This window comes from Lepidochelys kempii, chromosome 2, assembly GCF_965140265.1.
Source record: "Lepidochelys kempii isolate rLepKem1 chromosome 2, rLepKem1.hap2, whole genome shotgun sequence".
NCBI lineage: Eukaryota > Metazoa > Chordata > Testudines > Cheloniidae > Lepidochelys > Lepidochelys kempii.
In genome coordinates this window covers 57,082,589-57,098,606 of record NC_133257.1, presented here as the reverse complement: position 1 = coordinate 57,098,606, position 16,018 = coordinate 57,082,589, and the positions used below count along the sequence as shown (strand labels likewise).

Below are 16,018 nucleotides of genomic sequence, written 5' to 3'. Positions count from 1 at the left end.
CTCACCAGTGCCTTGAACAATAGTAATAACACCTCCCTACCTTTACTGGCAATAGCTTGCCTGATGCATTTTAGGATTACATTAGGCTTTTTCATGGCCATATCATATTGACAGCTCAGATAAGCCCTTAGCAGCAACGTTCTGCCCAGCCTCTGCATGGGTGACAAGAAGTGACCTGCCCCCTAACCTGCATGCACAGGACTAGACAGAATTTAGCTTGTATGTTTATCTATATAAAAACTTAAAAATATAAGGTAAAATTTGTATAAATTTGTAAAATTTGGATAAAAAGGGCTCTGTATTGTAAAAAACAGACACAGACTTGTATATTAATGTAATTCATTTTAAAAAGTAGAACACAAGTGCTAAAAGAGACGTATATGTCATATGTAACTTTAACACTAACATTTTTGCTTTCTTGGAGTCAGTTATTTAAATATTTCTCTTTGCTTTGTTTTCTTTTACAAAAAGTAGGGCTGTTGATTAATTGCAGTTAACTCACGCGATTAACTCAAAAAAATTAATTGCGCTTAATCCAACTGTTAAACAATAGAATACAAATTGAAATGTATTAAATATTTTTGATGTTTCTACATTTTCAAATATATCTATTTCAATTACAACACAGAATACAAAGTGTACAGTGCTCACTTTATTTTTTATTACAAATATTTGCACTGTAAAAATGATAAACAAAAGAAATAGTATTTTTCAATTCATCTCATACAAGTACAGTGGTGCAATCTCTTTATTATGAAAGTGCAACTTACAAATGTATTTTTTTTGGTTACATACTGTACTCAAAAACAAAACAATGTAAAACTGTAGAGCCTACAAGTCCACTCAGTCCTACTTCTTGTTCAGCCAATCGCTAAGAGAAAAAGTTTGTTTACATTTTTGGGAAATAATGCTGCCCACTTCTTAATTACTTCACCTGAAAGTGAGAACAGGAGTTCTCATGGCACTGTTGTAGCCGGCAACGCAAGATATTTACATGCCAGATGCGCTAAAGATTCATATGCCTCTTCATACTTGACCATCGTTCCAGAGGACATGCTTCCATGCTGATGATGCTCCTTAAAAAATAATGCGCTAATTAAATTTGTGATTGGACTCCTTGGGGGAGAATTGTATGTGTCCTGCTCTCTTTTACCTCATTCTGCCATATATTTCATATTATAGCAATCTCGGATGATGACCCAGCACATGTTGTTTGTTTTAAGAACACTTTCACTGCAAATATGACAAAATACAAAGAAGATACCACTGTGAAATTTCTAAAGATAGCTATAGCACTCGACCCAAAGTTTAAGAATCTGAAGTGCCTTCCAAAATCTGAGAGGGATGAGGTGTGGAGCATGCTTTCAGAAGTCTTAAATGAGCAACACTCTGATGCAGAAACCACAGAACCCAAACCACCAAAAAAGAAAATAACCTTCTGCTGGTGATGGCTGACTCAGATGATGAAAATGAACATGCGTTGGTCTGCACTCCTTTGGATCATTATTGAGCAGAACCCGTCATCAGCATGGACGCCATGTCCTTTGGAATGGTGGTTGAAGCATCAAGGGACATATGAATCTTTAGCGCATCTGGTATGTAAATATCTTGCGACGCCAGCTACAATGGTGCCATGCAAATGCCTGTTCCCCCTGTCAGGTGACATTGTAAACAAGAAGCAGGCAGTATTATCTTCTGAAAATGTAAACAAACTTGTTTGTCTTAGCGATTGGCTGAACAAGAAGTAGGACTGAGTGGACTTGTAGGCTGTAAAGTTTTAAATTATTTTATTTTTGAATGCAGGTTTTTTTGGGTGCATACAAATGTAGAATTAAGTTCAAATGCCATGATAAAGAGACTGCACTATAGTACTTGTATTAGGTGAATTGAAAAATACTATTTCTTTTGTTTTTTACAGTGCAAATATGTGTAATAAAAATAGTGAGCACTGTACACGTTGTATTTTGTGTTGTAATTGAAATCAATATATTTGAAAATGTAGAAAACATCCAAAATATTTAAATAAATGGTGTGCTATTGGTGTTTAATTGCGATTAATATTTTTAATCGTGCGACAGCCCTAACAAAAAGTTTTTCTCTACTAGACAGTGTAGGTCTGGCTTGACATGAACCTTAACAGAAAATACTCTCAGAATCTCATCATTTAACCTCTTCCCCTTTTAAGCTTTCTGGTCTGCAAAGCTCCACATTAGGAACCCATCGAAGTCCATTCCAGTTAGATTTAAGGTGAACTTGTTCAGACCAATTACAAACTGATCTGAAGTCTTTCCTGTCCTTCAGCTTAGAGGTTTTGAAAACTTTGGTCAAGTTTTTTTTTCTTGTCCCTCTTCATGTCCTGGCTCTTTTTTGGACCAGAAATTGAATTGTGCAAATTCTATGAAAAAAAGCTAAGGCAGGTGAGATGATATCTTTTATTGGTCCAACTTCAGTTGGAGAAAGGTACAAGCTTTTGAGCTACCCAGAGTAGTTCTTCAGGTTTGGGGAAGGAAATCAGAGTGTCTGAGCTAAATACAAGTTGGGACAGATTAAGTATAAAGGGTAAGGCATGTTGTAGGAAGCCTCTTGAAATAAACTGGGCAACTGAGGGTTGGATTTTATGCAAAAGGGGTTTGAAGTGGGCAATTAAGGGTTAGCAGATTGTGAGGTGTTTTACAAGTTGTTGTAATGAGACATAAAACCAGTGTCCCTACTGAGTCCATGTTTTTTAGCATTTAATGGAGTTATGAATTTAAGTTCCCAGGCTCGTCTTTTGAAGGTGTTGTGCAGGTTGTATTTCAGGACAAGTACTGAGAGATTACATATAGAGTGACTGTTTGTTTGTGAAAAGTGTTTGCCACTGGGTGATATGGTGCTTTAGTTTTCTATCACTTCTATGTGCAAGTTCATTCGAGAGCATAGTGATTGTCTCATTTCACCCACTAGTACTAGTCATTGGGGTATTTGATGCATTGAATGAGGTATACTATATGTTGTGATAAGCATGTGTAGGACTCGGGAATGTTGAAAGGTGACTTGTGTAGGACTCATGAGTGTTGAAAGGTGAGAGTGCTAAGTTCCCTCTGAGCTGCGCTGCTGTGCGGCAGGCTATCAAGGGCCGCACAGGTGGGGAGATGCTCTCCTCCCCTGGCTCAGCCCAGCCCAACCCCACTGGAGCTGCCACAGCCGGGGAGAGGCACAGGTGTTCCTTCCCCAGTTTAGCCCAGCCCTGCCAGAGTTGCTGCGGCTGGGAAAGGTGCCTCTCCCCCAGCCCAGGCCCACTCTGCTGGAGCTGCTGCAGCTGGGGAGAGGTGCCTGTCCCTCGGCCTAGCCCAGCTGGAGCTGCTGCAGCTGGGGAGAGGTGCCTGTCCCTCGGCCTAGCCCAGCCAGAGCTGCTGTGGCTGGGGCGAGGTGCCTCTCACCAGGCCCAGAGCTGCTGTGGTGAGAGAAGGCTGAGGGGAGTCCTCTCTCCTCACCACAGCCCCGAGGCAGCCAGTACCCCAAACCCCTCATCCCCAGCCCCACCCCAGAGCCCTCACCCCTCACCGCACCCCAGCCCTGAGCCCCCTCTCACACCCCTCATTCCTGGCCCCATCCCAGAGCCTTCACCCCCCGGCCAGAACCCTCACACCCCTACACCCCAAGCCTCTGCCCCAGCCCTGAGCCCCCTCCCACACCCTGATCCCTTCATCCCTAGTCCCACCCCAGAGCCCGCAACCCCAACCAGAGCCCACACCCCAACCCTCTGCCCTAGTTCTGAGCCCAATCCCCTCTTCCCCAGCCCTAACCCTCCGCAAATCCCAACTCTCTGCCCCAGTCCTGAGTCCCCTCACACACTCCAAACCACTCAGCTCCACCCCGGCCACACATCACCTCCATATTGGTGCCCATAACAAAATTCATTTTGCACATGGATGTGAAAAATTAGAGGGAACATTGGTGCGGGGTAGTTTTGCATCTGTTTTTCTGGTAGGGTCTGGTGCCACTTTGAGTAGGTCTGTCCAGGTCTGTGCGGAATTTGCTTCTGATTCGGGGATTGTTTGAAACCCAGAAAGGGGGCTCAGGAAAGATTTCTTTCGGGATGTGGTCCCCATCAAATGTGGGTTGAAATTGTTTGATGATACTCTATATGGGCTCTAGTGTAAAAAAAAAAACTGTATGGAGTATATTTCTGGTACGAATGTAAACATTAGGAGCCCTACATCCCATGAGATACCCTTTATTGCCAAGGTTTCTAGCATAGTTTTGCAGATTCCAAAGATTTGGTATAGAGCAGGTAAGTATAAGATTTTTGGATGTTTATCTGAACAGAACCTCTAAACCCATCACAGATCTTTCTCTCTCATTACTATTGCTTTTTAAGCAGCTGTCAGGATTTACTGCAGATGGAAAAATAGCTTTCTTTCACCCCCTCACCCTCTGTTGCCAAATATGTAATTAGCTAAAGAAGTTCCTGTAAAATTGTTTTTCATTAAGCACATACACGCTTTGAAATGTGCATTAACGTTCCGTTCCAATCCAGCAAAACACTTAAGCACATCAGTAACTTTAAACCTGTGTGTAGTCCTGTAGGCCACATTGGTGTACGTGTGTGCTTAAGTGCTGGATCAGGGCCTAACATACTTTGTGATACACAAACAAACAAAAGCCTGGCAATCATGACTGTCTTGATACAACACCATGTTTCCAGGTTGGACTGGAAGGTACAAGCATCCTACATAATCCAGTCATACTGCCCATTCAATTTATCAGGTCTCTCTCTCTCTCTCTCTCTCTCTCTAAGTGGTTCAATCCTCCTCTTTCAATGAGAATTACTTGTAATGTATACAGGTAACTGCAGGAGACTAATACTTAATTTCAGGAATGATATTAGGGGTACTGTCCTAGGCTTTGTCTACACTATAAAGGGTTTGCCAGTATAACTATACTGGTATAGCTCTAGTAGCAAACTCTCCCAGTGGAGACAGTTTATATTGGCAAAAGTGTTAATTTTCCAGTATAGTTGATACCAGTTCCCTGAATTAAATACACTGTTGTAATGATCTAAACCCCCGTGTTCATCCTTTTTACAGGATTATGATAAATTTTGTACAAAGTATGCCTTGTGAGGTATCATTTGAAAACACACATTTTGCTGATCATTATTGTCTTGGTAAAATATATGTGGCAACGTTGTATGTAAGGTTATAAGATTCCTCTGTATGGTATTGCTCAGACATGTTCCAAGTCTGGGGAGCAGCCACAAACCAATTCCCCAGAGACAAAAGGCATGCTGACACCTCAGCCTGGTGTCAATGAAATCAAATGGACCACCACCTGGTTAAGTGGCCACTCTTTGGCAGAAAAGAGGGTGTGGGTTAAAAATCTACATCTTGACAAAGAAACAGCTTGGGGTTCCTGTCCCGTTTCTGCCTCTTGAACCCCATCTGGGGATGCTTCTTGAAGAAGGGAAAACTATCAGAAGAAAGAGCAAATGCCCCAAAGGATTTCTCTCTTTCTTTCTACCCATGGCATCCACTATACCTGAAGAACAAAAGAAGCAGCATTGGACTGGGGGAAGAATCCTGACTGAAATAAGTTCAGCCAGTAAGACTGCTGAAGCATTTGATACAAGACCTCTGCTTCAAATTCACTCTATGTTGTTAAGTTAGGTATTTGTTGCATTTTACTTTTATTTGTCTTTTAACCACTTCTGACTTTTATGTCTTATTACTTATACTCACTTAAAATCTACTTTTTATAGTTAATAAACTTGTTTTATTGTTTTATCTAAAGTAGTGTGTTTAAATTGAAGTGTTTGGGAAACTATTTGAAATAACAGGATTTGTGCATATCATTTTTTATCCATATAATGGTGGATTTTTTATGAACTTATATTGTCCAGGAGGGTGGTGGGCAGCACAAGACATACATTTCTGGGGAAAGTCTGGGACTGGGAGTTTGCTGGTGTTACCCTGCAGTGTAATGCAAGAGTGGCTGACAGCAGAAATCATACAATTATAACTGGGAGTAACTTACATGCTGGAGGCTGTGTGAGAGCAGACTGGGAGTGGTAAAGCAGTGTAAAGAGCACCCCAGACTGGAGAATTGAGGGGACACAGCTACCCATCAGTCCAGATTGTACCCTGGGCATGACACAGCTATTCTGGCAAAAGGACCTTTTTTCCAGTATACCTGCATCTACACTGGCAAAAAGTGTAGTGTAGCTATCTTTGTTAGAGGTATGCTTTTTTTCATACTCTGAAATGACATAACTATACTGGCAAAACTTTTAAGTGTAGAGCAGGCCCTAGTCACATTACAGTCCATGGGAGTCGAGAAGTTTCCTCCTGCATGGTACTGTGGGTAGTATGGAGAAGATTGTTTTCCTTAGATTATATCCATAGTTATCCAGGCAGACTTCACTATGTTGGTTTGGGAAGGTCCATTAAGGTTCATTACTTGGTATATTTTCTGGTCTTCCAAGAAGTGAGACATTTCCCCCAAGATATACCTATGTATTGATTATGAATGACTGGGCTAGTTCTGATTTGCACCACATTCAAACAAGTCAGTTTCCCTTGTTTTGGATTGATACCTGCACTGAGTTTTTACTACAAAATAAACCAATGTAACTACTTCAGTAATGCAAGTAAAAAGTGAGAATAATAAGTACACACACATCAGAGAGGCTTTGCGAACTTTTTTGTATTCACTAGTACTAGGAGAAACATAAATCAGTCTATTTAAGGTGAGAGAGAGAGAGTGTCCCTGCATACTTTACCTCCTAATGAACTGCTCATGAGTGACCTGACTCATCTTCCAACTGTCTGTCAGCTGAACAGACTGGTAATTATTCCTAATGATCACTGTGACATTCCCCAGGGGTACCAAGGGTTGTAAGGCATCTCACCACCACCTGCTCGTAGCGTGAATCAGACTTGTCTTTGCCTGCTGTGGTTCAGCTCCATGAAACCAGCAGCCTCGGGTTGTACAAGCGCTGACTTCAAGGTCTCTGCAGACCTCCCTGTCTCTGTACAGGCTACTGATAGGCACCCTGAGTCCTCAGAGTGTTTTCTTCCTGCAGTGTCTAGCCCCCATCACTGGACACTCTCAGAAATTGCCAGGTGAGCTATCCCTGAAGGTGTACAAATTAAGCTGGTGCAACTCAAGGTCAGACCTTTTACAACATCACAGCACTACAATATATTGCTAGGGAATCAGTTTATTATCAAAGGTTTAGTTTCAAGAGATAGTGAGCAAGGACAAGTGGAAATAGAAATGGTTATACAGTACATAGAAAACAAAACATAAAACATACTTCTCTGTCTACACTTATCAATGTAGACTTAATAAAGTAGATTTTCTCCCAAGGATTCAGTCTTTGGCAGAGTTGCTACTTTTCAGTCAAAAGCGGGATCCATGTATTCATGAACACCCCATGCTCTCCAACGGGGTTCCTCAGTGAATAGATAACAAATATCTCTGTCTTGACCCCCGCATTATAGTCCAGTAAACTTTTCACGTGCACCCCCAGATAAGATTCTTCTCCCCAATTGTTATTTTTCTGGTTGATTTCACATCTCCTTTCTTTATTAGCATTCAGTTCAGAGCAGTCGTAGCAGAGCACAGTCCACTCCTTGCCCTACAAAAACCAGTTCAGAATCCGTTAGTTGGATATCCAAACTATGCTGTTTATGTTCCTGATATCTTTACAGTTTCATGTGACAATACTATATACAATGTCCCTTGTATCATCAGCCATTTTCTCAGGGCCCAAGAGGAGAAAAGGTCTCCTTTGGTTAAGATCTCTCTGACCAGCCTAGCTCAGACTCTCCCTTGCATGGCCTTCCTGTGACTTTTTATTTATCAGTCCTCAACAGATGGGCTAATTAATCCTTCAATTCACCCAGCCTGCTATCCTGATTAATTACAGTTCATTCTCCAATCAGACCTCTCTGGGAGAGCCAGTTAGTGCCAGAGTGATCAGAGTGCAGGGAGTTAATAGGTAAGCCTGCACTCTGTCACACCAGTGATGGGAAGCCCATTGTGAAACAATACAATACTTAATTTAAATGCCAATTAGCTAGATGGACAAAGACTCCTGATCTGAGAGAGAACTTCTTTCTGCTGGTAACTCATACTTTGATACAGACTCTCAGGATATATTTTCAGTACACATGCACTATTCCTTAAATATCATCCACAAATACATCACACAATGTTATTAATGACAAGCATGATCCTGGCTTTCATTTAAGATCTCACATGACATCCTTTATAAATAAATACTATGACAGCTATGTGTTGGGTGTAGTGAGTTTGTCAGACCTGTTTGGAGTTGCTGACACAGCAAAGTGAACCCTTTTCCAGCTGGCACCATTGGGCCTCTCTGTGTTTCACTGTTGCACTGAAAAATTCTGCCCTATAGAAAAGGTGAAACAAATTTCTTATGTTGTTATGTATTTTTGTATCAGAACATTGGTGGAACTTTGCTGATATCAGTAATGCATTTAAAAAATGAATGTTTCTGATGATAAAGTGACACACAGCCAACTGTCTGAAAGAAGTAGATTGTCAGTTTCAGTAATAATTTTGACTAGAGGTTTCTGCCCCTCTAAACATATCAGTGACCTCATTTATTTTCTTAGGGCCAGATTCTGATATTGTTACTTACATTGAATAGTACCTTATATCATGAGCAGTCTTAGTGAAGTCTATGTGAAGTCTACTTATGGAGTAAAACACTATTCATTATAAGTAAGGGTTTTGCAGTCTTCTTCTAAATTACCTCAGTGAATGCTCTGCACTTTCTTGTGGAAATAATAGACAACAACAAAAGGCAAAATTGAGACTTTACATAGGGGAATATACAAGGCAGAGGGGTTGCAGAAGCAGCCAGGCAAAGAATTGTCTAGTACACTTCTTGTTCTAGGGGAAAGTATTCTGTGTCACTCCTTTACTGGGTAGAGATTATTTCTCCCCATACACTTGTTCAGCTCCCCATACACTTGTTCACAAGCTGACTTATTGTGGAAGGTGGAGGCTCTGCCTACCTGCATAGGTGGGAACTAGTAGCCTCTAGAGACAACTCTACCTTCTGTCAACAGACAGACATTCCAGCTAGCCTGCACAAAGTAAGGAGGGGGTAAAGGACCCCCCTTACATGGCCACAGAGGGAAAGTTACAGTCTTGCAAACTGATATTTTCATTGAGCTGTTGAACTTCTGTAGATTCTCAAGTAGATAACTGGGTGCTGTTATATTCAAAATCTGTGAAAGAGCCACTGCTCTTGAGTGTAAATATAATCGAAATGCATGGTCAGCCATGATTGTCAGCAGGTATAACTCAAACTGTGTCTCTCCCTGCTAGAGCTGGATCCTGCCAGGTGCTGAGTAATTCCTGAAGGTGCTACAGGTGTTGCTCAATATCTGGCAGGAATGTGCCCTTTGTTAGTTGCAGTCTTAACATAATCATAACACGAACATACATTATGCTCCTTTAAATATGGAAGAGAACTTTTTGACAAAATAACAAGTTGTGTTTCCTCCTAGTCAGGAGCTTAGTGCCAGTCCTATTTCAAATGCTTTACATAAAGTGACATGTTTCACATGACATCCAACGGCTGTCAAAAAGTCAAGTGTGAATTGACAATAATGGAATAGATAATGTGATGCTGGGGGTTTGATCAAAAGAACAAGACATGCCCTTCTGTGGACATTTTATATTTATATAAAGAACAAGACATGCCCTTCTGTGGACATTTTATATTTATATATAATTTTAAATATATTTTATAATTTTTATATATAATGTGTATAAAGTTAAAATGGGAACAGAGATTCAGCAGAGATTGCTATTAGACTTTATTTGAAAGAACAGTGATGCTTTTTCCATGCATCCATCAGTGCAATGGAAAGAGATGGTGTCACCCCCTTGCTCTGTGAGTATGGACAGAATCTACCATATTAAGTTAAAGAAAATTAAGAAATTACTTGTTCTGATTATTAGTTACTTAATATTTGTATTGCAGTAGAGCTCAGAGTCACCAAGCAGGACTAAGTCTTCACCTTTCCGGGCACTGTTGAAACACTTGTGAAGAGGTGTGTGTATAAAAGTTTTAAAACAGGCCCTTTGGAAAATGGGATTTATGCTCCTAAGTGACTTTGCCTAAATCCTAATGGATCATAGACTCCTAAGTCACTTGGACGCTTCTGTAAATATTACCTGTGGTTCATATGCCAAAAGCACTGACAATCTGAAGGGTATACAGCAGGATAAAATGGAGAGATTCTTACAACTCTAACCTAAATCTGCTGGCTTATCAAGTTAGAAATAGAATGAGATGCTTAACAGATGGGTCTTGCTTTCAATCTTAGTATTAAGTTGATGTTTAAATTACAGCTGCATGGAGTTGGCATTGAACTCCATCTTTTTTGCCATTGTAATACATGTTTCTATCAGACATGGTCTAGATCACAGTTCTGTGCTCCATTTGTATTATTCCTCTGAGGATGTTAGGTTAACTTTACTATCTTTTTCATTCCCCACTGCAGCAAACCACCTGGCTTTGTTAGGAAATACGGCATTACTTGTGGCACTCATTCTCTGCTAGTCACGGCCACGTTTGTATGACACTGATTTAATACTGATTAAATACTGGATTAATTTACTGGATTAATTCACTAACATTTTTTTCAATTATTTTTCTTTGTATTTTCATACTAAATTCAGAGGTCAGAAAGAGTCTAATTTTAAACAAGAGCAATGCAATCTAAGGCATTTTTCCCTAGCGTGTTCATTATACATTTTTACCTTGCTTTGTGCTTCCCCTAATTTTCAAGACATTGTTCATTGTGGCCATGGAAGACTATCAACAACCACTCCTCACTTACCTGGAGAGGTTGATGTTGACCAGCCCAAGGCCCCGTCTTCTCACCAGCGCTGCATGAACCATCATCACAGCCCTTCTAGGAGGTATTTTAATCTTCTATATTAGCCTGATTTCCCTAATCTTATCTCAACAAACAGGAAATGATGTTATCCAGTCCTTGTTAGCTCCAGGGCAGGGGAAGATGACCTTGGAGGAAGTGAATGATTGGAAAGGATAGGAAGAAGGGCATTTTCCTCAGTTCTGCTGTTTTTCCACGGGTAAACTAAGTATCTTATAGTCACATGAGTTTAAAATAATTTACTGTGTGTAAATTGGGCACATACAAACTGTTAAGAGCAGGTTAGTGTGTAGGACAATGAAGTTCGAGACACCAGACTATACAGTCAGAATGTAGAAAAGTGAATATACATTGTGGAGTATGTGAAGGACTGTGTGTCCTGTTATATGCAGAAAAATGCATACAGAGTTTAGTAATGGCATAGCCAGACAAACTTTTTATACGTGGTGATCAAAGACTTTCTTCCAAAGGAAGAATAACAAAGGATTGGCCTTCCTGTTTTACCAAGTGGGTCCAGCTTTTCCAAAGGAAATTCTTGGTCTTCCTTGTGTATTTCCTCACCACTTCCTTCTAGCCCACACTGTTTTAAAAATGAAGTCTGTGGAACAAATTACCTACTTAATAATGAAATAAGTGCTTCACGGTTGAATAAGAAAGAGTTACATACTAGTGTTGGTGTGTATTTTAATTATGAATAGAACACCAATGTTTACCGTATGAGGTAGGGGTTGCTATGGTACGTATCCATGTTTATTAAATAGTAAATAGCTGAGCACTTTTTTGGAATTGTCTCCCTCTGGGAGATGCTTATTTTCGTAAAAGGTCAAACTGCACAGTGTTGAATGCATATATTAAAGTGTAATTACACGCCAGCTTCTGTGGAAAATTATGTAATATTTATTCAGTAATAAAGAGGTAAGAAAAATTCCAAAATATTCTTAATAGAAATGGCATATATCCTTTTCATACTTTAACGTCTGATTAACTCTGCGAAAGCTGGCCCTGAGCTCACAGGAAAAAGGAGGAGGCTTGGCTATAAGGTAGTCCCTCACTTTGTAAATTTAATTACTACCTAAATGATAGTGTGATGGTACATTAGTGTGATGGTACACCCATACAGGTGTAAAAGGGGTAAATCCCAAGTGTGAGCAGTGGAGGTGAGACCTCCAAGCAGCCTAGAGAGGCTGCATTGGGCACAACCAATCAGGGCCCATTGGACTCACATAAAACAAGCTGCTGGGATGGAAGTGGGCAGTGGCTGCTGGGAGCTCAGGAGTCAGGAATGTGTCTCTAGCAGGCTGAGAGTCCTGTGGCACCATGGACAGAGCAGTTGCTAGCAGGGGAGCAAGAGGGAGTTACTGGCTGGCTGCTAGGACTGACATGCTGAGGTCCTGAGGTAAGGGTGAAGAAAGTGCTGGGGATGTGGGGAAGTGGCTCAGGGAAACCTATTGAGCAGTTGAAGGGGACACAGCATGTGGTTGCCATCTACACATCTGGGCTAAAACCCGGAGTAGTGGGTGGGCCTGGGTCTCCCCCATCACCACTGGAGAAGTGACTGGATTATTAGACTGCAATACTAACCCCCAGAAGGCGAGAACACAGATGTTGACACAGCTAGAGGGCTGAGTCGTGAAAAGGGCACTGCAGTTCCTGGTACTGTGAGAGGGGCTGCAGTCAAACGCAGACAAGGAGTGACAGTGTGCAAGCTGCAGACAGGGGCACCAGCCTCTAGCTAATTCCCAGACTGACCAGGAGGAGGTGCCAATCTGGTGGTGAGAGAGGTGCCCCGTGACAGATAGTGCTACGAGAAGCTGATCTGGGTTAGGACTAAGAGCCTGTTATCTGACTGAATAAAGAAGAGCAAGCAAACCTGAAAGGAAGCTCTGTACTTAGGGTTTAATCCTGCAAATCCATACTCATGAGTGTGTTCCCGTGAGACTATCTGTGCAAGGGCTTACAGGGTTGGGCTCTGATGAAGTTAGTACTCGCTTCCAAGGAAAGAATGAGACCAGGCTTCTGGATGGCTCTAGGGTTTGGTAATATGATACATAGCCTTTCACCTGTAGACCACTGCTTTGAATCTGTCACAGATGATTGAAAGTCTTTGCTAGAAAAAATTTCATACAAAAAGTCCCAAACCATGTTGGAAGAACAGTTACGTTCTTAAGTTAGGAAACGCCAAAATTAAGGTTAAAAGAAGTACTTGTGGCACCTTAGAGACTAACAATTTATTTGAGCATAAGCTTTCGTGAGCTACAGCTCACTTCATCGGATGCATTCAGTGAAAAATACAGTGGGGAGATTTATATACATAGAGAACATGAAACAATGGGTGTTACCATACACACTGCAACGAGAGTGATCACTTAAGGTGAGCTATTATCAGCAGGAAGGTAGGGGTGGGGTGGGGGAAAACCTTTTGTAGTGATAATCAAGGTGGGCCATTTCCAGCAGTTGACAAGAACGTCTGAGGAACAGTGGCGGGTGGAGCGGGGGAATAAACATGGGGAAATAATTTTACTTTGTGTAATGACCCATCCACTCCCAGTCTCTATTCAAGCCTAAGTTAATTGTATCCAGTTTGCAAATTAATTCCAATTCAGCAGTCTCTCATTGGAGTCTGTTTTTGAAGTGTTTTTGTTGAAGAATTGCAACTTTTAGGTCTGTAATCGAGTGACCAGAGAGATTGAAAAATGTAGAGACTGTCCAGTTTGACAAATGTACATGGCAGAGGGGCATTGCTGGCACATGATGGCATATATCACATTGGTAGATGTGCAGGTGAACGAGCCTCTGATAGTGTGGCTGATGTGATTAGGTCCTATGATGGTGTCCCCTGAATAGATATGTGGACACAGTTGGCAACGGGCTTTGTTGCAAGGATAGGTTCCTGGGTTAGTGGTTCTGTTGTGCTGTTGCTGGTGAGTATTTGCTTTAGGTTGGGGGTCTGTCTGTAGGCAAGGACTGGCCTGTCTCCCAAGATCGGTGAGAGTGGTGGGTCGTCCTTCAGGATAGGTTGTAGATCCTTGATGATGCGTTGGAGAGGTTTTAGTTGGGGGCTGAAGGTGATGGCTAGTGGCGTTCTGTTATTTTCTTTGTTGGGCCTGTCCTGTAGTAGGTGACTTCTGGGTACTCTTCTGGCTCTGTCAATCTGTTTCTTCACTTCAGCAGGTGGGTACTGTAATTGTAAGAATGCTTGATAGAGATCTTGTAGGTGTTTGTCTCTGTCTGAGGGGTTGGAGCAAATGTGGTTGTATCGCAGAGCTTGGCTGTAGACGATGGATCGTGTGGTGTGGTCTGGATGAAAGCTGGAGGCATGTAGGTAGGAATAGTGGTCAGTAGGTTTCTGGTATAGGGTGGTGTTTATGTGACCATCGCTTATTAGCACTGTCGTGTCCAGGAAGTGGATCTCTTGTGTGGACTGGTCCAGGCTGAGGTTGATGGTGGGATGGAAATTGTTGAAATTGTGGTGGAATTCCTCAAGGGCTTCTTTTCCTTGGGTCCAGATGATGAAGATGTCATCAATGTAGCGCAAGTAGAGTAGGGGCATTAGGGGATGAGAGCTGAGGAAGCGTTGTTCTAAGTCAGCCATAAAAATGTTGGCAGACTGTGGGGACACGCGGGTACCCATAGCAGTGCCGCTTATTTGAACGTATACGTTGTTCCCAAATGTGAAATAGTTATGGGTGAGGACAAAGTCACAAAGTTCAGCCACCAGGTTTGCCGTGACATTATCGGGGATACTGTTCCCAACGGCTTGTAGTCCATCTTTGCGTGGAATGTTGGTGTAGAGGGCTTCTACATCCATAGTGGCCAGGATGGTGTTTTCAGGAAGATCACCGATGGATTGTAGTTTCCTCAGGAGTTTCTATGTAAAAGAATAAATGGACACAAAATCAGATGTCAAGAATTAGAACATTCAAAAACCAGTTGGAGAACACTTCAATCTCTCTGGTCACTCAATTACAGAGCTAAAAGTTGCAATTCTTCAACAAAAACACTTCAAAAACAGACTCCAAAGAGAGACTGCTGAATTGTAATTAATTTGCAAACTGGATACAATTAACCTAGGCTTGAATAGAGACTGGGAGTGGATGGGTCATTACACAAAGTAAAACTATTTCCCCATGTTTATTCCCCCCCTCCACCCCCGACTGTTCCTCAGAGGTTCTTGTCAACTGCTGGAAATGGCCCACCTTGATTATCACTACAAAAGGTATTTCCCCCCCCCACTCTCCTGCTGGTAATAGCTCACCTTAAGTGATCACTCTGGTTACAGCGTGTATGGTAACACCTATTGTTTCATGTTCTCTATGTATATAAATCTTCCCACTGTATTTTTCACTGAATGCATCCGATGAAGTGAGGTGTAGCTCACGAAAGCTTATGCTCAAATAAATTTGTTAGTCTCTAAGGTGCCACAAGTACTCCCTTTTCTTTTTTGTGAATACAGACTAACACGGCTGCTAGTGTGAAACCCAAAATTAAGGTTGTCGCTCAACTTTAATTCTGCCCCTTTGTGCCAATTCCTTACAATGAAGTCTTTAATTATGGGATCACATATTACTTCTCAAACAGTACAATATATCAAATGGCTTTTTCATCTGTGACAGGTTTCAGAGTGGGAGCTGTGTTAGTCTGTATCAGCAAAAAGAACGAGGAGTACTTTTGGCACCTTAGAGACTAACAAATTTATTTGAGCATAAGCTTTTGTGGGCTAAAACCCACTTTATCAGATTCATGCAGTGGAAAATACAGTAGGAAGATATATACACACACACAGAACATGAAAAAATGGGTGTTGCCATACACACTATAACGAGAGTGATCAATTAAGGTGAGCTATTATCAGCAGGAGAAAGAAACCTTTTGTAGTGATAATGAGAATGGCCCATTTCCAACAGTTGACAAGAAGGTGTGAGTAACAGTAGGGGGGGAAATAAGCATGGGGAAATAGTTTTACTTTGTGTAATGACCCATCCACTCCCAGTCTTTATTCAAGCCTAATTTAATGGTGTCCATTTTGCAAATTAATTCCAATTCAGCAGTCTCTCGTTGGAGTCTGTTTTTGAAGTTTTTTTGTTGTAATA

General features: G+C 41.5%; 1 protein-coding gene across 2 annotated transcripts in view; it reads left to right on the top strand.

Annotated features, from left to right (window-relative positions):
• Positions 1-16,018, top strand: part of LY96 (lymphocyte antigen 96) — a 44,616-nt gene that overhangs the window by 14,988 nt on the left and 13,610 nt on the right. The window contains exon 5 of one of the 2 annotated variants that reach the window (XM_073330808.1): positions 5,527-5,714. The exons of the other annotated variant lie outside the window; for it this stretch is intronic. Within the exon in view, the coding sequence (XP_073186909.1) occupies positions 5,527-5,565 (39 nt within the window). The 3' untranslated portion in view covers positions 5,566-5,714. Of the gene's footprint in view, positions 1-5,526; positions 5,715-16,018 lie in introns of those variants that run through there. 2 annotated transcript variants of the gene reach the window in all.